This window comes from Apteryx mantelli, chromosome 1, assembly GCF_036417845.1.
Source record: "Apteryx mantelli isolate bAptMan1 chromosome 1, bAptMan1.hap1, whole genome shotgun sequence".
Classification (NCBI taxonomy): Eukaryota; Metazoa; Chordata; class Aves; order Apterygiformes; family Apterygidae; genus Apteryx; species Apteryx mantelli.
This window is the reverse complement of record NC_089978.1, coordinates 117,935,358-117,961,895: the sequence shown is the minus strand read 5'-3', so window position 1 is coordinate 117,961,895 and position 26,538 is coordinate 117,935,358. Positions and strand designations below refer to the sequence as shown.

Below are 26,538 nucleotides of genomic sequence, written 5' to 3'. Positions count from 1 at the left end.
CAAAGGTTGATGCATAGATAGAATCCATTTAGGCAGATGCACAAATGCAACCTCTCAAGAACAAATTATCAAAGCTCTTTTTAAAAAGTATGTAGCTACCTTAAAATCTGTATGCCCAAAACCACCAAAATCAAAATGCATCTACAGAAAATTGGATCTTTTTTTAAAACATTGCAGTCAAATGTTTCAGAGAAATGCTTTCCATAAAGAGGCATTCCTACGGGGGTCAAACAAAACTATTTTAACCTTGTGTATTCATCTAACTGTTCTGGCAAAGGGTGTGCGTGTGTGTGAATATATATTTAGAGAGGGGAAGGGGGGGAAGAGAGAGAGTATAAATTCAGAATTTTTCATGGAAGGCTTCAAGGTTTTGACCCTTTAATAAATGCAGGTGAACTTCAATTTTTTTGAAAAAGAAACTTGAAATAATTCATTTTAGGCAAAACAAGAAGAAAAGAGGAGCAAACAAGTGGAGGAGTTCCCAGGCTTATAAGTGGGATCATGCTAGTAAGCCATACACTTAGTCTTTTTCCATGTGAGGAATGGTATCACCTACAAATGCTGGGCAGCAGTAGGGCTGCTCCCAGGCAAAAATGTGTGTGCAGAGGTAGGCCATGAATATATTTGAGTAGGACTGGAGCCATTTCAACCAGATCTTGGTTTTCTGCATATTTTTCAAGTAGAGTTGCACTGCTACTGATTTCTTTCTTTCTTTTTTCTTTTTTAAGTTTGTGGACTAAACATGGGGAGGAAAGAGTTTCTGGTTAGTCGAAAATGCATCCAACCTGCCAACTGCTATGGAACGAGAGGGTTTCTCCTTCCTCCTGGATGAATTTCCAGGCAGCGCTAAAATCCGTCGGCATGCAAGGGCTTACGACGCATGTGACACTCAACTATCGAAAAGTTCCCCGGGTCTCCAGTGTTGCGCTTCCAGCACGACCGAGAGTCACGGAAGCGAAAGCAGGCTCCGAACGGCTTGTCCTTCCCAACGCACTGCCAAAAGCAATGGGGGGGGGGGACAGGAAAAAAAGGGGGGGAAAAAAGCGCTTAGGGCGAACGTGCGCACAGCGGAGGGCAACCTGCGCGGCTCTCCCCCAGCGCCGCGCAGCGGGCGCCGCGGCGCGACCCCGCGTGGGGTGGGGGTGGGGGCGGGGGCGCGGGCAGGTGCGGCCCGCCCCGCTGCGCGCCTGCGGAGCCGCTGCGCGCCAATGGGGGCGCGGCGGGCGGGGCGCCGCCGCCTCCCCCGCGCCCGCCCCCCCCGCGCCGCCGCCGCGGCACCCCGCGCCGCCGCCGCGCTATAAGTGCGGGCGCGGGGTGCGGCGGCCGCCGAAGATGCGCTGCCGGCCGGCGCTGCGCGGCGCCCCGCCGCGGCCGCCCTGCGCGGAGAAGGAGGAGGACGGGGGGGGCGGCGGCGCGGGGCGGCCGCGGCCGCGGCCATGAGCTGCTCGGACGTGGCCATGCAGCAGCCCGGCCCGGCGGCGTGCGGGGCGCCCCGCTATGCGCCCGGCGCTGCGGCGGCGTCCGCGCCCGCGGCGGGCTGCGCGCAGGTGAGGCGCGGGGGAGGACGGGGCGCGGGGGGCGCCGCGCAGGCGGGGCACAGGGGGCCCTCGGCGGCGGCCCCCCCCTTGCCGCGCTGCGCGGCGCATCGCTGGCTGGCCGGGGCGGAGACCTGCGGGCGGGCAGTGGTGCGCCGCGCAGCCCCCGGCCTGATTTGGAGATGCGGGGAGCTGGTGAGGGTGCCCCAGAGCAGCGGCGCTCGGTAAGAGCTTCTTCAACTCTTCTTAATTTTTTGCTTTTTTTTTTCTTTTTAATTTGGGGCGGGAGCTCGGCTTCCTTGGCTGGACGCGGGGGAGAAAGTTATTCCTTGCCTCCGGCTCCCCCTCCCCGCATTACTCCCAGCTTTGCCGAGCCGCGCCTTTGCTGCGAGCCGGCGCGGTGCGGTGCGCCCCGCCGCGCACATGGGCTGCGCGGCCGCGGGCGCCCAACATCCGCGCGCCGGCGCGGAGGGGGGCCGCGCCGCTCCCCGCGGATGGGGCGCGCTGCGCCGCTCCCGCCGCAGCGCCCGGCTCTCCTGGAAGATCAGCTCCGGCGAGTTTCCAGCTGAATTTGGTGATCAGATGTATTTTAAAAAAAAAAGAAGAAGGAAAAAAAAGAAAAGTGAATCAGGAAATTCTTATCAGGCTGACAGCATTTTTAGACTATGCAGTGCGTGGGTGAAGTGGGACTAATATTGACTTGGCCCTAATGTAGTCATCTGAGAATACATTTTTTGGTTGTTGCTGCATTCCATAAGGTTTTATCATTATTATCCATGAAGATTGTTTTCTCCGTACATGGGAAGTGACCCCTAATATCAGCTTGCCTGGGAGACACAAATATGGGCTAAAACATTAAAATTCCTATCGCATATTATTGTTTTTTTCTTTATTGTTGGGAGGAAAAGCTTTTGCAGCAATGATACTGAGGCTGACTTTTCCAGGTTGCTCACGTCGTTCCCTGTAAACAGACTCTGGGAAGCTTGGCAGTTTTGTCCGTTGCAGCGTGCCTTCGTTATTATTTCTTTTCTAATCTAGGTCACAGCTTGCAGAATGTTCAACTTATTCAGTAATTACAGTTATAAACTTTTATTCAAATATCTCGAAGTCTGGTTGTTAGCCTGGTTCATTTGGCAGGGGGAGGAACTTGAGGATAATTTTGCCCTTTTAATTAAGAGACCTAGAAGTAGAAAAGCACTATAGAAACTTTGGTGGACTTTTTATCATTTTACTCTGTAGGTGATTGGCTGTGTTTCTCTTCCAGTTTGGGGTATAGAACACCTAGTACATGAAAATATATTAAACGATCATTAGCTGCTGTGTCACACTCAAGTGCAGTGGCTTTTTATTTTTAAACAGAATCATGAAGTTTCCTCATTAGCTGTAAGCAGCACCATATATGAAATGTCCCAGAAGCAACCTGGTGAAAGCCAGTTTCTTGAAGTTTCTTTTTAAATAAACTGAGTTCTTGTAGGTCGTGTTGTTTGTGAAAAGTGGAGGTAGATATGTCAGGCAAGAAACCTAGCTCGGTTGAGCCGGTACAGCTTCTGAGTTGTGGCCAGTACAGCATATCCTGTTACCACCAAAAAAACTTCCAAACCCCGCCATCCCACATGTATTGACAATTTGTTTTAGTTAATCCTGCTTGCACCAGTTTTCCTCAAATATTTGAAGCTGAAGGATCTTCACAAACAAGTCAAGTGTCAAACTGGAAAACTGAGCTGTTGCTGCCGAACTGAGAATGTTGCACCCTCTAATTCTGGCAGTTGCAAAGTTTAGAGCAATTTGCGCATTTGCTCTGAGATCCAATCCTGAAAAAAAAGATAAATAAACATAAAATAAACTCCTCATCTATCTGTAGTGGAGCAATTTGTTGTTCGGATAACATTTGACATTATGCAAGTTGCTCTGTTTCTTCGAAGTTGTCCTGTCAAAGATATTTAATCGAGTGGTAAAGAGCCTAAGAAAGGAGGAAGAAGAATCTGTTGCCAGGTTTTTGTTTCTTCTTACACATGTGTTCAACATGTAAAACTCCCCTGCGTTCTTCATAAGGATGATGACCATTTTAAAGAATGCTCTTTGCTGGAATGAAAACTATGATTAAAAAAATAACAATGGGGGAAGACGAATTAGTGGGACATCTTAAAAATAAAACTCTGTATGGGAGCTGATGAAGTGGAGCTCATTCTGAGGACTCCGTTGTAACATTTTTCAGGGTTGTTGTACTCTGTTGTCTTTCAGTACCCAGTAAAATGATCTGTTTCCTGAGAGAAGCAAGCTCCTCAGTGTTTGGCTTCTGTTGCCTTTTCCGTTCAGTGCAGGGAGTTGTAGGTGGGTTATTTTAGCTGAAGCTTGGGCATCTTGATAGGTGTTTGGGTAATAAAGCTATGTTGCGAACATGTAATTGTTTATGGCAGCTTTTGGTAGCAGATTTGTATCCTTTAAAGAGGTGAGCCGGCTCCTCAGCGGGTGGAAGTGCCAATGCGGAGGCACGGGCTCAAGCTGTGGGTTGCAGTGTCCCTCCAGAGAGGTAACCTGCTCGTGCTTGGGCAGGGTGTGTGCTGTTGCCTGGCTCCGGAGATGTGCCTTCAGCAGGCAGCTGGTGCTGCATCTCGCCTCTGCAGTGATGGTGTTTGGAATGGGCATCTCCTGTTTGATGTAACAGATCTTGGATTAAGTGATGTACTAGCACACAACTGGAGCATGCAGAAGTGAGATTTTTCAGGATGGTCCACCATGCCATCTTAAAAAAGTTACCCTACCCTAAAGTTATTTCCAAGTTTCTGTATGTGTAGTTCCTCTTCCCTTCAAATCAGTGCAGAACTAATTTTGCGCTGCATAGCAATGCGGAAATTCTGCCGCTGTAGCTTTTCACCAGTCCATAACCAAGAAAGCACTTGCTGGCAAATTAATTTAGGTGGGATTTTTTAAAAGGGCTTAAGGGACTGAAGCCTGAATTCCTATTGAATGTTGATGGGAGTTGAGGCTTAGCACCTTAGATCTCTGAGATAGCTGAAGTCCAGGGCGTTTGCTGAGGGAAATAAGTGGAAGATGAATGTATATATTTGCTCACACAGTGTCGGAAGGAACAAATGAAAGTGGGGTGCAGCCCTAATTCTACTGATAAATAGGGTTTCCATTTTCGCTTGCTAAAATATGGAGTGAATGCGTGATGGTGTTACAATGTGAACACGTTCTTTTCCTGTGCGGTAAGGTGCTGTGCTTACAGAAATGTACAGCCCTGCAGAATGGTGAAATTAGACTGAGCTCATCGCATGCTCTCCTGAAGGGCTCTGAAGCTGTAGTAGTATGTTTTGGATTTCCTGTGGGTTGAGAGAGGAATGGGTGTAACAGATCTTCCCACTTGAGGAGCCTCTGGAAACACATAATCTGTGAAGAATCCTAATTTATTTTTGGTGCATGAGAAAGGCAGTGACAGCACACCTTACCCTATCAGTCTAGAGGTAGCAAGCTGCAGAGCTGAGGCGAAGGTAGGATTCACCCTGGCTCGCTAACAGCCGAACTCAAAACCTTTTCAATGGGAAGTTACAGTAAATGGTAGTTTTGGAATTTCTCCACGGTATGTAGATGTAGAGAGCTGAGCCAAACACCGTCCTTGCTAAATCAGTCTTGCACAAGGAGTTGTGATATGCTCAAGTCAGACTTACTGCTGGCAGTGCTGTAGACAGACTTTTTCCAGATAAGGGCTTGTCTTCATTAGAAAATTAGGTCACTGACTCGACTCTTCCTTCCAAACTAATAGCTTTGCAGAGAAGGACAAGTTGCATTTAACATTGTATCAGCTGGCTGTATCTAAACCCTAGTTTCAAGTGCTATAACTTAGTTTTCTAGTAAAGCTCTCTGTGCCACGTGTTCACAGCTTTTAGGATGGGCTTGTATTACTAATGCTGAAAGGCACTGTGTGTGAGTGGTGTTCCTCAATGTCTAACACAGCAGAAGATGTCTTTACATTTAGTTTTTACAGTTCGGATGCCCTCTCGAGGCTTTTTCTGAAGCTCAGTGGGTGCCCTACTACTGACTCCACTAGAAATTAAATCAGACCTGTATGACTCATCTTTAAAGGCTACTCAATCGCAGCATGCAAACCTGGATTAAGTCTTGCCCTGTTTTTGTTTGTTTTTCTTTTGCTTGTGAGACCCTGCTGATTTAAAAAAAAATAAAAATGGCCTGCTTTATTTTGTTGTTCTGGTTGGGACCAATCGCTATTCAATCTTTCTCTAGCTACATAAAAACAAAGCTTTAGACTTTAACGATACTCCTCAATTTAGATGTACTGCGGAAGATGTTGTGCAAATTCTTTCTTCCTCTGCCACCTCCTTCCATCAGCAGCCCAGAACAGGAACTGCCAGCTCTAGTGCTGCAAATCCAGCGCCTCACCTGAAAGGAGGAGTTCAGCTTTGCGCTCTGTTTGCTCTTGCGCAAGGCTAAAAGTTAGCATTTTGTGTTGCCAAGGCATGCAGTAAATACTGCTTTCAGGCCCAGCTTTCCACTCTGTGATTGCTTGAAATTGTTGTCTTTCTTGAATACTTTCTGTGTTATCAATAGGAGCCTGCTTGGCAGACAGTTTCACAAACGGAGGACTGTCCGTGTTTTGCCTAGAATTTGTTACTGAAATTCCTTCTCAGAAGCTTATGTCAAATGACAGCTTTTTTCTTGGGATGGGGTCATATAGTGTTTCCTCAGTGTAGTTATTCTTTATTTTTGGTTCCTGTTCTTTCTCTCATAATGGAAAATCTGTAACAGGTGGCCACAGGCACACCAGACTTCCATGCTTGGGAGCATAAAGGACCATATGCTGTATGATGGCATGTATGGAGATAATAACTTGTAGGAATAGACAACCAACTGATATGTAAAGTAAGAGCTGGCATGAATTTTCAGTCCTAACTTGACTAAACTAAAATTTTCTCCAGTCTCAACTGTGCTTAGTTGTCTTTGTTTGGCTGCCTACTAGCTGGTTTCAGCTGGAAGTGAAATTTTTTCAATTTATGAGAAGAATGTTCTGACATATTTACCAGACACCATGGGTGAAATCCGGGACCCTTGAAGTCAATTGGACTTTTGCCATTGGCTTTAATGTGGCCAGGATTTCACTGCATGAGAACAGTTTTGCTAGGTTCTGGATAGGATATGTCAGAAAATAACAGTGATCTTCAAGATGGGTTTTGTGTGAGATTTTGGACGACATTCTTTGTTGGTGTAAAAGACTTGAGTGGTCTTTTTTCCTCCAGAAGAGAGAATGATCATACTTATCCAACATAAGCCTTTTTTTTTTTTTTTAATGTTCCGGTGTTAGTGGTGACTTGCTATTGACCTTTAGTTTCTTTTCTTCAGACTACTTGCAGTAAGATTTAAAACTCTCTTTTGGAAGAGCTTGTTTGCGAATATATAAATAAGAAAAATAATGTTGGTTTTAACTGAGTGTAGCCTATGCTACATGGCATTATTTGCCCAGTGGTACTACCATTCATCCTTCAGCCACTAACTTACTCCCCCTCTCCCCCCTGCCATGTATTATCTAAGTTGCTATCAGGTGCTATAGTGTCTGAATTGCCCATTTTGTTACCTGAATTCCAGTGTGCTAATCTGAATTTTAATTCTACGTTCTGGGCCTTTGCCCAGATGTGATGATTTTATTATTATTATTATTATTCCCCCCCCACCCCTACCCCTGGAGGCGGTTTAACTTTAGCCCTTAGCTGTTAAGGAAAAGAGAGGAGGAAATCATGAGTGTATGAAAATATTGGAAATCTGAACATAGTCAAGAAATACGTTGTGTTCAGTCAGAAAATGTTCTTTTTATATGAGGACTTTATAGATAGTGTTGGCTGCTTAAATGTATGCCAGAACTGTTCATATGAGAAAAGTACAAGTGAGAAGGGGCTAGGCCAGATTAGTTATAAGAAACCTAAGCTCTTCCCCCCCCTCGCAATGAGTTCATTCAGCAGTTGATGATCTCGCATACTTTTCCACTCACACAAGTACAGTCGGAAATGCTTGTGAGAAGATCACTCTTAAGGTCAGAAGAAGCAGCCCAAAATTTGCATGCAGACAGAGGTATTTTAAGGGGCAGCGGGGAGAAAACAGTGATTTCTCTTAAAGGATGTATACACTGGAAAGGATGCATACCTTGTATATAGGGAAAACTTAAGTCACTGTTTATCTCATTGTAGTTTCTTACTTAGAGTTGTGTAGTTACAGGGAAAAAATGGCTGATAATTTCTTCCTGTAATAGAAATTACATAGATCTGTGTCTAATCACAAGCTTGATGCAGTTTTGAAAAATCATTTAATTTATAACTTTTTTTTTTTTTTTCAAAAAACAACCCACAAAACACAACTTTTCACTGTAGATAATTTTAGTCTGTACACAAGGGCTTGTGCTTGTCTGGCAGTACTACCTTTCGGTCTGGCAGTACTACCTTTCGTGTGTGTATGTGAGATTGTTTTCAAAAATGGAGCAAGTGCTCAGAGTATCTTGTAATGACTGCCATGGGCTGGATGGGTGGAGGTAGGGACGTGAGCTGAAATGGAAAATGAATTAGATTCTTAGGCTGTGGAAGGGGGAACATTCCTGCACAGAGAAGCGACTCTGGAGATAAGTTTTAATTTCCTGAGCTCCGGTCTCTATATAGGAACATTGAAAGACTTCCTTCCTGATAACCAGCTCAAGCCAGGGGCTATATTAAACGACGTATTTCTGTATATAATTGCATGCTTGTATATGTATTTGCATACTTGCAGTATAAATACAAATAGTATATCTGTAATGATAGATATCAACTTCTAAAGTGTGTTACGTGTATATTATGGGCATATGCCCATGCATCTGAGATGTCCCAATACATCAATATCTATTTAGACTTTTATAGAAGATTTCTTTTATGGCTTGTCTCTTAAAAAAAAGCCCCCGCCCCTTCCCCAACCACTTGTCTTACGTTTTTAAGTGGAGCTTAGTTATAGTGGACCTTTAAATACCATCAGGTCACTGAGGTAGATGCATGCATTAGAGAGCTGTAATACATCTCCTGTATATACAGTATTAGTATACATTCTGTAACTACTTCTATTCTCTTAAGGTCTCATCCTGTAGTGGTTACTTAGGCAAAACTATGAGGTTCTCTCTGAGCAACAGCTAAGTAAGCATTTAAAGAGAAAATATTAGGAGACTTTTTTTTTTTCTTTACAGAAGGCACAAAGCATTTTAAAAAAAATGTAGTGTATTCTATGTCACCCCAAATTCTGCATTTTCAAAAATTAATTTCATAGCCTCTGAATGTGTTTTCACATTAGCGATTAATTTCTAGCAAAATTGTTTTAGCTTGCTGTTACTGACTCTTTTTTTTTTGTGAACCCCACAGTTTTTCTTTATATATTGTAGGGTTTGGGGATAAACCCATATGTCTAAATAAGTAGTACCATGCTAAGCAGAACTACAGTACAACTTGCCTTTGTCTTTGTAAAGTGTTTGAGCCCAGATTAGCGTCTAGATCTTCAAAACTCCAAAATAAAATAACTTACATCCCTCACTGCATTTTATACAACAGAATCAGAGTTAAAATTATTACTGTTGTATGTTTATCAGTTAACCTACTGTAATTTTAGAAATATCATTTAATTGCTCTTAGCTTTTAGTGTTATAGGTTTTAATTCTACTTATAAGTTTGGAGAGATATACAAAATAGCTTTTTATCTAATCCATTTTTTTTTAATAACCATTCGTAATTAAGAATTAGCCCCAGAGTTTCTTTTTCGTAGTACAATGAGGGAATTTGTGTGTGCTTAGGTAATTTTAAAAAGCACAGAATATGAATATATCTACGGTTTACAAGGTCAGAAATTGATTTCCAATTATTTCTAAATCAAACAAGCATATTTATCATATAAATGGAACTTTATAGACTATGTAGCTGCTTAACTTGTTCTGTATAACAACTTTGGAAAAAAGGAAGAAAGACGTAAACTTGAAGAGATTCTGATGATGCTAAAATGTTGCAAAGCAAATCATAAAAGATGAGTGAAACTGTAATTCTAAAGAAAAGCTATGATATACTTCTACTTACGTGCTGTAGTTGTTTTGGGTTTGCTGAAGCTGTTTGTGTGTAAAGTCAGCTGTGGAAATGGCTAGCTAGCTAAAAGCTGTGATTCCTGCAGCTTGGCTGTTGTGGGGAGCTTTTTTCTGTGAAAACAGTTGTAAAGTGGAACATCTGAAAAATATGTTCCATGCAGAATGGATCTTCACACACATTTATTTTGACATTTAGGTTTGATTTGAGAGAGAGAGAGGGAGAGAGAGAGAGAGAGAAGATTCTGAAATAGCCTTTCACAGATGGCTTGTGCTGATTTTATTATTAGTTTTTAAATGCTTCTCTGTATTTTTTGTTTGGGGAATTTTTTTTTGTATGTGTTTGTAGACTTGTCAGTTCCTTTCTTCCTCAGATCATATCTCTGATTATTTCTGACATGGATTTTTGTCCTTTTTTCCAAAAGCTGTTTGTTTTTTTGTGTTTTTTTTGTTTTTTTTTTTTAACACAAACACACATGCACACACATGCACCCCCAAACCCAACCCGAGGTATAGTTTCTGATGATGGAAATTTTTTTTGCTGTAAGTGACATACTTTATGTATTATGTGGATTTTTATAATATGGTGGAAAACTTTCCAGAAAGCATCAAATTCTCCCACCTTGACTTGTGTGCCTTTAGCAATGAATAGGTAGGTGGTGGGAGGTCAGAGACCCGAGTACTCTCAACAGAGGGAGCACGGGTGGCAAAACCTGGTCACTGCTCTGCTAGACCTGTGACATACAGGCATTGCATATCTGGCCACTTTTCCACAGGGCTAGACTCGACCTTTGTAGTCTTTACTGATGGGGATATCCTTTCCAGGTGGGAGACAGGAATGAATTGTTAGAGTCTGTCTGTTTTCTTTTGAAGGTATTGAGCAAAAGCAGTTGCCATTAAGTTAATTGTGGTTGTGAAACGTGTCTGAAAACCAGGCCTGTCCATGTGTGAGGAGGAAAATCTAAGCAGCACTGGTAAACTCTTCTTTGCGAAACCTTCGTGCAAAATATTCCTATGTTCCAACTTTACTTATGAAATGAATATTCAATGTATTCAGATATTTTTCTTTACAGAAACCAGATGTTGAGCTTCCATTGAATGCCACTAGTGATACATCTCTTGTTTGTTTTGTTTTTAATCCCAGAAGAAGTTAGCTGTATACAACAAGATGCAGGAGTCTCTGGAAGTGACCCTTCCCAGCAAGCAAGAGGAGGATGAGAAAGACCAGCCTGCTGAGATGGAGTACCTTAACTCTCGCTGCGTCCTTTTCACTTACTTCCAGGGAGATATTGGTTCAGTAGTGGATGAACACTTCTCAAGAGCTTTGAGCCAAGCCAGTAGCTTCAGTCCAGAAACTGCCCTTTCAAAGAGCAAGGCAGGACTAAGTCCTCTGTGGAGAGGTAAGAGGAGCAGTAACTTGTTCTCTGTCTAGTATACTTAATCTACTTCATGGTAATGCATATTGCATTGCAGGTGAGATTTTGTTTGTCTGTGGAGATGGAAAAATCCCCCCAAATACGAAAGAAATGAGGAGCTTTCTGGGGTTGACTATCTGAAGTGTTAAACAGGGAAAGAGGCCAAGAGTGGAAGAAGCAAGCATTTCTCATTCTTCCCATAGACAGTGGCTTGGCTGAGGCCTGGAGGGAAAGGGCACAGCTCATGTGGCTTCACAGACATCTGCTGCAGATCTCAGGCTCATTTTTAAGCTCAAAGGGTGAAACTTGGCCTCTGAGGCAACAGTGAAGCTGATTGGGATGCTAGCATTGAAGCGAGGAGACCCAGGCAGCCTTCTTGGGTGACTGCCAGGTGATTAAGATTCATCTACAGCTGGCTTTCCAAGATGGGCAGATCAAGCACAGGCTGGAATAGGCCTGGGGACAAACCCTGGCCCACGTGGCTGTGGTGGGCTGCAGCTACGTGGCACAATGCATTCCAGCCCATCCTCTGACATAGCTTACAGGAGGAATGTGATCATCATTACTGAATTCCCGTATGTAAAATGGGGATAATAATACACTACTTCCCAGCAAGCAGTAGAAATATGGTAGGCACTGTGAGATATTTGAACACCAATGTAATGTTCATGTCTCATAATGCATATAAGCATTACAAATGTAATAAGGAGATCTTGACAGATAAACTAGATAGACCTTATGAGTAGAACTTCAAAATTGGTGGCTGGAGAAAGCACACCAGTAAGACTATTTCCATTTTGCTGAATGTGATACTCAATACAGTTATGGATTTGAAGGACTATATTAATTCCGATCATCTCGTTATGTAGACTGAGTGCTGGCAAGAGGTTTGTGAACTAAGTGTAATGAGTAATGGTGTTTCATCAAGTTGGGTTAGTGAGACACCATGAGGATCCTTGCAGGAGTAGGGTTTTCATAATTAATGGTCCTGGGGTGAGAGCATATTAATGGCAATCACAGATTTAAAAAAAAGAGAGAGGATTTTGGATACCACTGTGAAGAAAAAAATAACACAGAATGACTTGCTTTCCAGAAGGATGATGACAAATCCAAGGAAGTTTATGCAAAGGTCAGCACAAGTGGCTAGGGAGCTAGAGGAATTTATGGCTTGAACGGGGACCATTCATGTTAATGGGAAATTTTCCACAGACTCGGCTGAGAGCAGGGTTGAACCTATGCTTACTAAAAAAAAGCTTGTGTTTTTTCCTGACTCTCCCTGTCGTTGCAGAGCCCTCCCTAGAGGGGTCTGCGAGGGCACAGGGTAGCCTGGTGTAAGGGTGTCTCAGCCATGCTACTGCCTCACCCAGAGTGCCCCGTACCGTCAGGGTGCAATGGAGGTCTGTGTGTCCTAGAAGTGTTCCTGGAATAAAGTAAGGGGATATGCCTGCCCTCTGCCGTTGTTGCACCTGCTGGAGCAGTGTAAAAATCCTGGGGGAGGCTGCCGGGCAGGGCTGCTTGATTCTGCAATGTGAACTCTGAGAAAGTCGAGAGTATTTGTTTCTCAAGAGAAGCTGAAACAGTCTTATCAGGCCCAAATGAGTTTCTAAAACATGTCCATTTGAAAAAGTGGGGAAAGAGTTATATTAATGTCTTAGTCTTCTGCTTCATGTATGGTTGTCAAAGATGTTCAGTTACAGTAAATGCATATGAATTTTTATCCCCTTACTTAAAGACATTAAAATACTATTAGCTTGGAGATCTTTCATGAATGACCTTCATGGGTGGCCTGAATTTTTGTCAACAAATTACTCAAAGATCAATTAAAAATGAGGCTTTGCATTTGCAATAGCTGTTTGGGAAGATACAAATTTAAACGGGAAGTGAGTGGGAATGGACTGGCTGTTCAGCTCATTGCGTTATTTCTCCTTTACCATGAAAAGAAGGATTATCAATGTCTTCTGTTTTTTCATCTGTTTTTTTTTTTTTTATTGTCATGATGGAAAAAAATAAACTATAATTCCATCATAAAGGCAAAATTGTGAATTTTTTGTATCAAGAAGGGATTGAAGTCTTTTGCAGGGGCTATACTTTAAAACCAATGTTATCTTAATGATATTTTTATCAACTTGTTTTTCCTAGTTGAAAGGTTTTGGTTCCCTACTCACCCCCAACCCCCAACTGAAAAGTATCGTTGTACTACAGAAAATTCCATACATTGTCATCTTATAGCATGTGGGCTTTGGCATGTTTTCAGTGCCTGTTGGCCAGCCACTATTAACATTTGCATTAGTCACCACTTTGCGGTATCTGTGATATTGCCATCCCCCTGCCTCCCTGTACTTAGAATAGGAAATTGTGGTAACTGTAGTATCTTTCTTGGCAAATAGTTTTTGCTACATTTTCCTCCTCCCACCCCAAGAAGCCAGTGGGAGCTATTCAGTTTCCTTTATTAAGGAAAATGCTGAAATGGCTGCTTCTCCATTACTATTTAGAAGACAGGCATCTGACATGACAATATTCGTAAAGGCAATTGGCTGTACTCACTGTTTGAAAGGTAGAGAGGAAAGGAGCACCTTCAAATATGGTGTGAATGTATGGTAGCTGGGGGTTGTGATTTAACGCAGAGACAGTTTTTGTTGTTGATGTTTCTGCACACCTAATGGTCCATAGCATCCAACCCTCTGGGTGGATGAAGATTTCTTGCTCATTCATATAGCATAGATGGACATCGTATCCCCAGTGACGTGACTTCACCTTGACCAGTCAGGTCAGCTGCTTCCCCTGCAGATAAACTCATTTCTTGGTATTTCAGTGGGGCTGGTACATGACAGTTTCTGACAGTGGTAACGGCTTTGTGAAATGGGCATCAGTTCAAAAAACTGAGAAGACCAAACATAGTTTGTATGGCCTAGACCTACTGAATGATTGGTAAAGCCAAGTTGATACACAATCTGGGATGAATTCATATTGGCAAATCCAGTGGTTTAAAGTCCTCTGTCTTAGTATTACTATCATCCTGCAGATGTCCTGTGCTTTTCTGTGCTTTTTTTTTGATGTGAGATGGTTTGTGTTTAAGGCTTTTTCCTGCTGATAACAACCAGAGAGTTTGCAAAGCCTCTCAGATATAGAGATGAATTTTTCAGAATACTGGCAATGGATTGTCAAGTTGAGTTTCTCTTAAGTAGAGAGGAAAATGCCAAACTGGACATGAAGCAGATTGAGGTTGGGGGTTTTTTTTTTTTTGGTTTTCTTTTTCCTTTGGTCTTTTTGTCAGCCCAACAGCCAACACTCCACGCCATTATGTGCACTCTGTAGTTCAGCCTAATCACTTGTAACAAGGAACAATTTACAAAGAAAGAACAATACCAGTTTCAGAGGGATGCTGAGGCTTCTGTTGTATGCCTGAAGCTTTCTGCAGTCCTCTAATATAAATTACAATACAAATACTGCTCAGAAAAAAAAAAAAGAAGCAACCATTTCAAGAAAGCCACGTTGAAGCATAATTTGCTAGATAACCTTCCAGCTCTGCTCTGAAGCAGTTTGGCGCAAAGATAACTTTTCTACTTTTGTCTGCAATGTGTTTGCTGAAGCCACTTCCAATACTAGAAGTTAATCAGGCTCAATAAACTGCCTAAATCAAAGACAATTGATGCATGGAAAAACTTCTATTATTTTAATGGATTCTGAAATAGACACACAAGTGTCCTAATGATGCAGTCAGAAAAAACCTTTACAATTTTTATGTTTCCAAAATATTTTTGTTTAAAGTAAGCAAAGTTCAGAGGCATGAGTGTTTGAAGAATCTGTTCATTCTCAATGATGTCTTCACCTAAGTCTCATTCCAGTTGCTTGTTAAACAAAGCGAAACAAAAGGTCATTTAAAAAAATTAATATAAATATTTTTGTAAATGTTATGTGAGGAACAGAGGATTTCTTGCCTTGTCAAATATTAAGCTTCCCTGGCTTTATTTCTCCACAGGCCATTTTTATGACTTTGTTCTTTCATTGGAGGTAAAGTCCCACATTTTTATGTTTCCATCTTTGACCAAGAAAAAACTATTTGAGCTGAGACTTCTTTCATGAAGCACTTTCAAACATCAGTTGGCAAGAGAGATGTGAGAGTGAAGATGCTAATACCTTCCTACACGTCAAAACCACTAACCACTCCTTCAGAAGAGGAATTTTTAGAATGTGGTTTCATAATGTAGAGGTATTGGAATCCATTTAAATAAAAGTTGAGCCCTAGCTGTAAGAAGCAGCAAATCTTTTATTTCAGACAAAATCTTCTTTCAGTTACATAGATGGGTCAGTTTGTCTGATCCTATTGGACACAGGGCAACATGATACATTCTATAACGGACTAATGTGAGATGCATTAGGTATGATCTCTACCCCATCAAAGCATGCAGTTAATTTGAAGAGATCTGGTATTCTCCCATTAGCCAAATGTCTCTCATATTCTGCAGTATGAGCTGGCTGGCTGTCCTCAGAAGCTTTTATAGTCAAAACAGCTGCCTTTCTGAATGATATGTTCTAGTTTGGTCAGGAGTTAGGATCTTCATACTGGAATTACTGAGGAAGCTTGAGTACAGTGTCATGAATTTGAGAGGGCGGACAAGCCTTTTTTTTTTTTCCTCCCCCTTTCCTCATTCAAATATGTTGTTCAGCTTCATTCATACTTCATTTCTCCCCTCTCTTCTCCACCAGAAAGCTCAACGATTTCAAGCCAAAGGAGCAGTTTCCCAACTTCATTTTGGACCAGCTCTTATCAGCCTCCCCCTCCACCATGCTTAAGTGGAGTACACCCTGATTTCCCCGTTACTGCACCAGGCACCTTCCCAACACCAGATCACAGCAGCTGGCCAGGACACAGCCTTCATCAGACTGCCCCACCTCCTCCCCCTGCTGCATCTGAATCCTGGCATTATCCTTTAGCATCTCAGGTGAGCCCTTCGTATGCACACATGCATGACGTATATATGCATCGCCATCACCCTCATCCACACATGCATCATCACCATCCCAGCTCGCACCGCGACCCACGATATGGGTCCCTGCTGATGCCTTCAGTACGTGCAGCCAGGATTCCTGCTCCCCAGTGTGACGTGACAAAGACGGATCCCACTGCTGTCACCAGCGCTACCTCAGCATGGGCTGGAGCCTTTCATGGGACGGTGGACATTGTGCCAAGTTTTGGGTTTGACACAGGTAAGATGGTTTGATTGTGTCTGTGACTTGTTTTAACAGGACATATTTGAGCAAAGAAGTGGACTGTCTGTGGTTGAAGTAGGGCTTGTCCTCAGAGCTTTCTCCAAATATATTTCCAGGTGGGAGTCCCTCCTGAAAATGCTGTCAGGGCAGACAAGAGCTGTGAAATGTCCAACTCTTGCTGCCTTTTGCTGAGAGATCTTGGTCTCGCTTAGCCCCATCAAGCCAAATGAGTTGTGACATGATATGTGTCTTTGTGGTTTAAATCTTGTGGGAAATGGTTAATTAAACTTCCATGTGGAAGTTTCCAGCTTGTTCAGCTAGTTCATATATGCATTCACCAAAATATAGCTCCAATGAAGACTGGACTAATAACTTGTCAGCACACGAGGATTGCATCTTACTCCTCTAAATTGGAACAGATCAGCATTTCCCTCCTATCTAATACCCAAGTGTTGTTTAGAGAGACTAGAGATGCACATTAAGCTGTGCTTGCTATCAAACTGAATTTCACTCTGTAGGCTCTAGGTGGATGTCTCTTAATTAGATTAATTTTACTGCAAACTCTGTAGCCCTATGACAGCCTCCACAAACTACATCTGTTGTATTATAGGCAGGCTTTGACTTGCAGGCCGTCATCTTACTATTTGGTGTTAGGAGCAGTCTAGCAACCCTCACTGTTTATAGAGATCTCTGTACAGGTCATGGGTGACTGCTGGTTTCCAATGTGTCCATCCTAGGGCTCTTCTGTTTCTGCTTGGTATTTATCTGACCAGCAGCAATTCTTGGAGATTATTATTCTTAAACACTTTTTGTTACTTTATTAAGGAAATTATTAGATTTGCATCTTTCCTCCCTTTTCCTTAAGATATGTTTGTCTGTCTTCTTGATAGATCTCACAAACTTCCATTTGTGAGAGTCATTCGCTTACTTTGGGTGTGTAGGGGAACAAAGAATAGATGAAGAAAAAATGCTATTTCTGGAATACAAAATAATATGAACCCAGAACCCAATTATAACTGAGCTAACCTAATACAGATCTCTCTCTCTTCTCTGTAATAGCAGCTGGGAACCATTAATCTCTTCTAAATACCATGCCATTTGCTGCCTCAAGAAATTAAGAAAAAGCATAGTAAGGTTCCTAATACTGGATGATTTTATATCTATTAACAACTCTGGCTGTACAGATTATACAAGAGGAATTACATTTTATACTTTTGGATATAAAATGATAATCTGCCAAGATTGGAAACTGAAGTTTTGTTCTTTTGACAGATTCTGTAATGGAAGGGCGTTGCTTTGCTCTGAAGCACAAGCAATTTGCCATTGCCGCTGATAGAGGGGACCAGCCCACTGGTCTGACAGTAACCCCAGCAGTCCAGCGCCAGAGCTCTGGTGTTTGCCGTGCTTTTCTGGGGATGGAGCAGGGAACTGTGTAAGGGGATTGTTGGTCAGAAAGAACCACTACATGGCTTGGGTATGAGTCTTGCCTGGGCCATGAGTTGTTTCAGTGTTGGGCAAGTTAGTTTGCTTACTGCTTCTTTGGTAGTAATACTTCTAATAAAAAAGGTGTTTTGTTTATTTATTTATTTATTTTAAGAGCATACGACCTCAGAACAGATGATGTGACTCAGCACTACCTCACAGGCCTAATGCAGCCTTTGCTTTGCACTGCCTCCGTGTGAAAATTCCTGTGGAGGGGCACAGTTCGATGCTAATTTGGTCAGGGACCCTGACTGGCAGTGCTTAGTAGTAGCTTGCATGTCTTGTAGTTGTCTACTCAAGGTGGGAGGAGGCAGTGGAGAAGGCATGAACTGTAACTTCTGGCCTGTGCCTAATGTGTAGGCTTTAGTCTGTGAGTTCCTGTTGGTGAAAGAGAGAGGAAAAACAATGAGCGATCCATTTGTAAAAATGGAGGATCCCAGCAGACCAATGACTTGCTTGTTTCTGATTCTTCAAAGTGTCCATGCACTGAAACACAACAGCACAGACTTATCAGGCTACTCCAGTTTGGCACCTAAGTCTTTGGAAACAAGAGAGCGAGCAACAAAAGTCGCCACTCATTAGGTGCTACAGTGCGATGCTGCGTGGCAGTATGGGTGCCGCACACTGAAGCATCTCGATTCAGGCCAGATGCAGTGAAACCATTTCATATCGTGGTCACTGGTGGCATTATGGTTGTGTGCTCCCTTACCCTGCCTGCTCGTCCCTCCTGTACTCGTTCTCGGCCCTGAAGCAGAGGCTCACTGTGAAGGGCCAGGTCTGAGCTCCCTTTCTAGCCCTGCCTGAGCCTGGCAAGCACTTGGGTGACAGGTGTCCTGAATATAATCTGCTGAGAAGGGTGAATTTATTTGCCCTGGGGCCTTGCGTGCACCCCAAGTGGTGTCAGTCCAGGGACTGTGCAAGTTACCTGGCCAGGGAGGAAGGCCACTGCCGAAGGAAGAGGCCTTGGGGGGACCTGCCTTTTGGAGATGGCCGTTCAGGCCTAGCCCTCGCTGGCACTTGGGTTTTTATTGCTCTGTGTCCATTCAGAGGTACCATTATAGTGAATATCACTAGTCTCCACATCACACAGAATTTCATTACGTTTGACTCTAATGTGGGGTGGCAATCTCGGCAGAGAGGCAAAAACTGAAGAGCCTGCTAGAATGTGCTGGCTTTCTCTCTCCAGAACAGGGCAGGGATGTGGTGGCCAGAAAACTTCAATTCTGGAAGCCTTTGCTCACATCTGCCTGGAGAATAGAAGACATCAGTCTCTGGCATTATCAGTATATCACATTCCATGAGCTTTAGATGATTTATATAAGAAAACTCATTTGGTGTACCTCTAGTCGTGGCTTTTCAGAGCCCTTCAGATATGCAAGGGATGCTTCTTTTTTTCCTCTTACGTATTGTGGGTCACATTTCTTTTGCCGCTGTCACATGTGATTATGGAAACAGTTGCAGAATTCCTCACGCTGAATTATGTGCAATGACAGTGTTGATCACCAGCAGGCCGGCTGTAATCGTACCCGCTTCCAACTACATTGTTGCATCCCTGCCATGCTAAGCCAAATATTTGGTCTCAGGAATGGATGATGCTGAATCACTTCAAAGGTTAAGGGGGGGGGGGTTGGTCTCCTTGCATACAGGCTCGAGTTTAGGGATTTCGCTTTCAGAGCAGATTGCATGGAACATGAGTGTATCGCTGTTTGTGGAGCTAACAAAGTATTGATCTGTCTTGCACATCTGCTTAAATTTACATGGTTCAGGTTTAGAGGGATCAACAGGGATTTAGCTACCTGATTACCTTTAAATGTGGTTTAATCCTCACATTGCATGCTGGAAATTAACCCTTCTAGCAACTCCTGTATAGCTACAAGTGGGATTAAAGAAAGCACTAGTCTAAATCAGAATCTATTAGAACCTGTTATGTTTGTGACTGCTGGTAAGCAGTGTCTTTCTGAAGCTCAGGTGCCCGGGCTGGAGTGCTTGATATAAAAGCATATTGATATAAACACTTGGTGGCCAGAGTGACTGATTGAGGCCCTCTGCGCTCTCCACCGGCTCCTCGAGGCCAAATGTCATCCCACCGGATGTGCTGGGCAGTCAGTTGAATGCGGCAGCACTTGCAGGGGCCGGGGCTGCTGCGGGGAAGAGTGCGGAGCAAGTTGCCCTGCTGTTGCTGCTGCCGAGCATGCTAGGAGAGTATCCTGCCCTGCTGCTGGACAGATGTGCTGGAAGTGACAGAAGAGGTTTCCTGTAACCCTGGCACACGAAAAGCAGAGCAGGGTTTTGGCATATCCAAGGTTTGTAATTCTATCTGAAAATTGAGGTTCGCATCCGTTTAACTTAAATTTAGGTGAGGGAAGCGTCATACTCTAGTTCCTTGTCTAATGACGAAATGTCCTCTTTTGGAAATGCCTCTGAGTCACTGTGTCACATTGAATACAGGTTTGAGTGAGCACAGCCTGTTGTCCTCCATAGAGCTGTCTGTACTTACACATGCTATGTATTCGTCCCAATCTGTTAGTTTTGTTAGGTGTGTCCGCATAACCTGTATTCTGCACATGTGAAAATTAGCTATAATGTTGGTATCTCAGGTGGAGAATTCTGCTGGTGTGGAAATACTGAGTCATACAATAGAAGTGAAGATATTTTAAGAGAAAAGTGTTTGTTTTATCAGCAGACTGCAAGTTAAAGCTCTTAGTAGCGTGGCTGCACTTGGATGACATGTTAGAACTGCACATAGTCTTGCCATAAAGGAGATGGGAATATAATGAAGAAAAGGCATGGAAAGTGTTCCGTATTCAGTTCTGTAACTAAGGCAACTTTAGCTTTTGGACTGTTTTCAGTGGCTGCTTGGGCTTAATTGCTATACCTTAAATCTCCTTCTTACAGTTGTTGCTGTTTGTTCCCCTTTTACTAACCTCTGTCATCAAGTGGATATGCTCCTAAAAATTTTTTTTTTTTCTTTTTAAGCTGGTTGAACCGTATGAACTCTTTCACATCTCACCTGCTTCCTTTGCATCTTGGTGGCCTTTAGTACTCCACTGTGCACTTAATGACTTCTTGATACTCAGAAAGGTTTCTGCTGTCTGACTCTCTCTTTTTTTTTTTAATTGTAAGCAGAAGGGGGAAAATAATACAAAATTGTCATCAATTGATTTTGAGGGAGCTTTGAAGGAAACTAAAGGCAGTTTATTTTGACTCTGTGAATGATGTTGCCAGGAAAGCAAGTAGCTCTTGAGCAAAAGGGAGAGATCTTTGCTGAGTGAAGAGCCTCTGACCATGTTTTTGTAGGCATGCCTTAGTTCGGGGATGCCCCAGTTCTCCAAGTCCAAAGAAATAGGTGCAAGTGTGTGTGGAATGGAGCAGGAAGCTGCTCAACAGTATTTGGCATGCTATACCGGGCATTGTTTGTGTTACGTGTCTAGCAAAGGTGAAAGTAGGTGTATGTCTGGCTTTCACTCATCTGCCACCTGGTTTTCAGATTGCACTTTGGCCTTCACTGTGTTAAGCTAAAGAACAATGATTAGACTGCAGGATTAACTGTTGGACAATGTGATTTCTGTATCTTGAAATTATCTGGAAGTACTCCCCTCCAAACACAGCAAGTCACCTCTGTGTGCTCTGTGCCCTGTCTATTCACTGCTGAACCCACAAGTGTTCAGACAGTGCTTGGAAATCCTCAGACAGACGGATCAATATGCTGTCATCTTTTAGATGACCGTTAATAGCTTTGTAGCTCTACTCTGAAATGCTGTCGATCATCATTAGCCAGTTAATTGATGGTACTCATAAAGCAAGGAGCTGGTGGTCAGATCTAAATCCATCAGGCCTGTTAGAAGGCCGTTGAAAACAGAGGGGTCCTCCACTGGGTTTCATTATTATGTGATGGGAGATCCATGCTTAATACATCTTCAGTTTTCACAGGTTAAAGACTGAATGAACAGGGAACTACAGTGGTTGCAACAACATTGGAGTCAGTTGTAGTTGCACTTACTTACATTAGTGGTGAATTTGGCCCTAAGTTCATGGCAGATCAGGTAGTGAGTGCATCAGTATTGGTGCACTATGTGGCTAGACAGTATATAACATAACAGAGAACAACAGAGCTGTCTGTATAGCAGTGCTCCTTCATTTCATGAAATATAATTAATTTGCTTAGCTCTAAGTGTCAAGGGACAGGTTTTGAATCAATGAGACTTAAGTGCCTTACTGGCTCTTAAGATACACATCTGCACGTCTATTTTTCACTTTTGCTGTAAATGACGAAGAATGGGCCTTCTTCGGGAAGTTTCATCCCTGCCTCCTGCTCTGTTGTCTGTATTTTAGGTATACGCCCTGTTGGGTGTAAATCTATCAAAGACTGAATCCCTCTGGAGCAGAGAAATCCCAGATAATAACACAGGTTCCAAGTCTGTAATGCTAAAGCCACAACATAGCACCACATTTATTAGATAGTCCTCACTTTTTATAAAGGAAAATGTTAGAGAAACTCATAACAAACGCAAGCTGAAAATCATTAATTTTTCCCATGTGGAAGCACTAGCCATTCTTGGCTAAAAATCTGACACTCTGTAGGTGAAATTATTTGATATTCTTGCTTGCTGCAGGAACATTTTCCCTCTCTTCTCTGTAAGGTGAAATGCTATAGAAATTGTGAGACCCTAAAGTGTTACAGACCTTTTAGAAAAGAGATGGGGTCTGTGGCTGGCCTCTATCAGGAAAAGGGATTCTGTTCCATACTGGAATGTCTATACAGACCTTGCTAGAGGATTTTATCATGCAACGGTCCTCTCCAAAGGAGGCCAAAACTAGGAAGCACACGAAGGATTTTATCAGCATTCCTGAACTGCTTGAGCCAGTCTAAAACTTAAGTATGGTTTAAGCTTATCCCATATAAACTGTAAAATTGGGAGCAATAATAATGTTACTAACAGATCCACTAAGATAGTAAGATGTGTGTGTGGGGGGGGTGTTTGTTTTGTTTTTTTTTGTGTGTTTTTTGTGTTTTTTGTTTGTTTTTAACTGTTTATTCTAACTTTGCTTGTTTGGGGAGGGGGGAGGAAGAAACTGTACTGAATTATTATTATTTTTTTTCTTTCCTGAAATCTAGGTCTACAGCATCAGGACAAGAGCAAGGAAACTTCTTGGTTCTGAGGTTCAGATACAACTTAAGACCAGCTAGAGCTGGAGTCACCGCAGCTGGGAGGGTGATATCCTTGACTCCTTCTGTATGGGGCAAAGGACACATTATGAAGATGAAGAGCCAACCATTCTGGTTTTGCTATTGAGCCTTTTGTTTGTAAGGCCATTTAAGGGTCCGACAGTGTTGAAGAAAAAAACTAGCTTTTCTTTCTTTCCTCATCTGAGCCTGCTGCAGCTGGGCAACCTAACTCCTTTCTGCTCCTTTAACAGTGTTTTGTTTTGTTCAGCTTGATATTTTTATGAACAGTCTCAATTGTCAGGAAAAAGACTCTCCCTTGACTACAGTGCACCTCCTTTCAGGAATACAGTATTTTGTAGCTCTTTGTGCATCTATTTTTGTAGAAATACAGAAAGTTTGGGCGAGGATTGATGGGCTATTTTAGGATGACATATTTTTTTAAAAAAAATTGTAAAATTGTTAAGTTCTGTTTAAAGAACTTGCTCTCAGAGAAGCACTGGCAAAAAATGTATAAATGCTATTTTTAGATGTCTGTGATGTGTTTGTGCATTTTGGGTTTTTTTGTTTTGTTACCTCAAATGTCTACCTTTCCCTTCTTTTTAAAGAGCTAAGCCTTCCTTGTTTCCACATTACTAGATTTTTGATATTTTTGTCCTTTTGTTCTAGCTTAAGCAAGTATAATTGGCACCTAAAGTTTCAGTCAAATATTTTTCCTGCTGGTGGTAGATTGTAGCAAGGGTGTCCTTATTTTCTTGTCTCTGAAGATGACTTTGTGCTGTGCTGATTGTAAGAAACTTGCAAATGCCTTTAGCCTGGAGCAAAGCCTGGGGTTATAAGAACTGCATTTCCAACCCACTCGTTCTTTCAAAATGGACCAAATACTTGTATGGATTTAAATGAGACATTAGTTAGGGCCTTGCCCATGATCCATTGAAGTTGGTGAACAGAATCTCCTATGGGTTGTGTTTCAGGCCCTCCTCTAGTGATCATAAACATTGGTATACTCATATTTAAACTCATGAGGCAGGACTTTCAGCTAAACCATTTCAGGGGTGATAATTTTTAGCATGAATGTTCAGGAAAGAAATGCCAGTTTTATAAAAATGTTTACAGCTTGTGGAAACAAAATATTTTTTCAACTGGCCTGATCTTTCTGTTGTCTGAGTACCTCACAGAAAGCACTGAAGCTTTCAACTCTTGTTGACTTCAGAACCTGGGGGGGGGCTTTTGATACCCCAGCTGCAGCTCTTGAATTTCATAAGGAGTTGCACATGCTCAGTGTGCACAAAAGATGGGCTTTGCTGCTGTCTCTGGGTAGGAATCTGAACTTGGAAACCACGTGGCTGCATCTAGCCCCAGCACTCTGCAAGATGTTTGGGAAACTCCATTCTGGCCTAGGCCTCAGGTCCAACATGCATAATGAGGACTCTAGTTGAGGCCAGCATGAGTGGGATCCAGTTATGAATAAGGACTGCGGTAGGCTGGCATGGGCCAGCCTGCATGCCCGAGCCTACTGCCTCCAGCGAGGGGACACCACAGCAGCACGTGCTCAGGTGGGGCCGAGTGCAGGATCAGGACCCAAGTTGCCCGATTCTAGCTTTCGTTTGGAAATGTTGTCTTTCTGCTCTGTGCACCTTCAGTGAATGGATGTCTTTAGGATCCCTTTAATATTTCACAAGGTTTTCATAACCTATTATTTCTCTGCTACCACTGTTTTCAGACATCCCTGTTTAAAAGATAAACCAGCCACATGGGAACCAAGAGCTAACCACATGACTGAGATAAGGAACAGTTTAGTTTTAAGGCAGTGAGTATTGTAAATGTTGGTTTGTCAGGTGGAGAACACACGCATCTCCGTGTGAATGGGGAGGAGGGAAGTGCTGGGCTGCGCATCCTGCCGAAATTCAGGCCTCTGCCCTTGCACTCCTTTTCTCCAGGCGTTAGGAACTTGATCCAGTGAGGTGCTGAGCATTCTCCCTTGCCACATGAGATGGCTTGAAGTGCTGGCACTGGGGGCATCAGGATTATAACCCAATTTGGCAAGACCCTTAAGTGCGTATCTCAATGATTTGAGGTCTGAGATAGCGTAAGAGGGCTGAATGGGCTGTGCTTAAATACTGTTCAAGAAAAAAAAAAGTATTGGGCTGTAATTTCTATGTTGGAATGTGGAATTAAATTTTTTTTTCATCTTTTAGGTCATTAGCATTTCTTCCTGTCAATGAAATTCACTCTCACTACAGTCCTATATGTTATTGCTGCTCTGGTGGAGCTAGTTCCTCTATTGGTCAATGAATTAGTAATGGAATGGGAAAACCATGTGGCAAGGAAGGTAGTAAAAGCACCCACAATTTGTTTACTTATCAGGACAGTATAGTTCAGGAAATATCTCAAGAATGAGTTCTTGAGATAGCTAAAAATCAGGAATTTCTGGCAGTATTAGAAATACTGGAAAAAAAGTCACAACTTTTTTTTTTTTTTTTCCTGGACTTGGCAAAGCTGGAAGGCAAAGAGGCAAAGCATCCCAAGAAAAGCAATGAGAAAGGTGGTAATCGAACTCTCTGAACTTCAGGGAGGGAGAGTTTTGGGGAGGGAGGAGAGCAAAAGAAAATGTAAGTTTTCTTTTTGAGCTGTACTGTGAGTTCCCTGTATAGTTCACTTATGTCTAGCAAGAGCAGCCCCAGTGCGTTGCCTTCCTCTTTGCAAGTTCGCATGATAAAGGACCTTCTCCTGTTCCCCACAGATGTTAATGCAGAATCAGGGGACAGGAAAGAACCAGGCCCAAAGTTTGCACTGGAATCCCTTTCAGGGTTGTTTTGTTGAGTTAGTGGACAGAAGGGATGAATATGTGGTGAATCTGTTGCCTCTTTCTTCCGTCTCAAGGACTACTGTTACGTGCCCAGTTTCCACTGCTGAACTTGAGTATGCTTAAGGAACTCTGCAGGCTCTGGGAGACAAGTGCCAATGAAAACCTGCTGTTGTCTATAGCCATTCATGCACCAGTCAATCGACTTTGAAAGTCAAATAATTTTTTTTTCCTCCCTCCTTAGTAACTAACATTCACCTGTACCTAATAAATGAGCTGAAAATAAAAATTCGAGTCCATAGCTGTAGCCCTGCTTGTATAGTCTAAAATTTGAAGGACAGGAAAGAAAACAAATCCTTTCCTGCAACAAACTTTTCAGTTGAATTAAGCAGACTTCAGCAGATCTCTCTCTCACACACACAGTTATACATACACGCACAAATGTGCTTATGAGAAGCAGATGCTGTGTTGGTATTGCTCTTGAAAGAGGAGGAGAGCACTTGCTCGCAACATTGCAGTTGTGGCATACTGATGGCAGTGAGAATGAAACAGAAATGTTAAGACTGCTCATGCTTCCACAGATAGGAAAAACAAGCCCTTAAAAGCAGGTCACAAAGAAGTCACATGTCTTAATGCATTACTAATGAAGTTATTTCATTCTTTGTCTGTGTTGAATTCTACTGCTGCCCCAAGAAAAGGGATGATTCATTTTGTGAGGACCTATAAAACACGGTGTACTCTGTCACTATTTCTGGGAAGAAGTGGGGAAATTACTGTTTTATTTTAGGAAAATCTAATACTAAACTCTTAAAAGCTGTCCAGGATTTCATTTTGTTCCT

At 42.7% G+C, this 26,538-nt stretch overlaps 1 protein-coding gene across 2 annotated transcripts; it reads left to right on the top strand.

Annotated features, from left to right (window-relative positions):
- Positions 1-1,436: 1,436 nt before the first annotated feature.
- VGLL3 (vestigial like family member 3) lies at positions 1,437-23,428 on the top strand. Of its 2 annotated transcripts, none has more exons than XM_067289791.1 (4): positions 1,437-1,547; positions 10,766-11,021; positions 15,744-16,244; positions 22,846-23,428. In XM_067289791.1, the coding sequence occupies exons 1-4, from the start codon at positions 1,437-1,439 to the stop codon at positions 22,887-22,889; spliced, it is 912 nt and encodes a 303-aa protein (XP_067145892.1). In that variant the 3' UTR covers positions 22,890-23,428. The 2 variants fall into 2 exon arrangements, with proteins under 2 accessions (XP_067145892.1, XP_067145893.1); XM_067289792.1 differs by lacking the exon at positions 1,437-1,547 and adding an exon at positions 1,695-1,759.
- Positions 23,429-26,538: the final 3,110 nt, after the last annotated feature.

Bases quoted from the DNA above. Each gene is read 5' to 3' on its own strand.
- VGLL3 (XM_067289791.1), top strand. From the start codon at position 1,437: ATGAGCTGCTCGGACGTGGCCATGCAGCAGCCCGGCCCGGCGGCGTGC. The intron at 11,022-15,743 runs GTAAGAGGAGCA...CTTCTCCACCAG, and splicing joins ACTAAGTCCTCTGTGGAGAG to AAAGCTCAACGATTTCAAGC. The intron at 16,245-22,845 runs GTAAGATGGTTT...CCTGAAATCTAG, and splicing joins AAGTTTTGGGTTTGACACAG to GTCTACAGCATCAGGACAAG.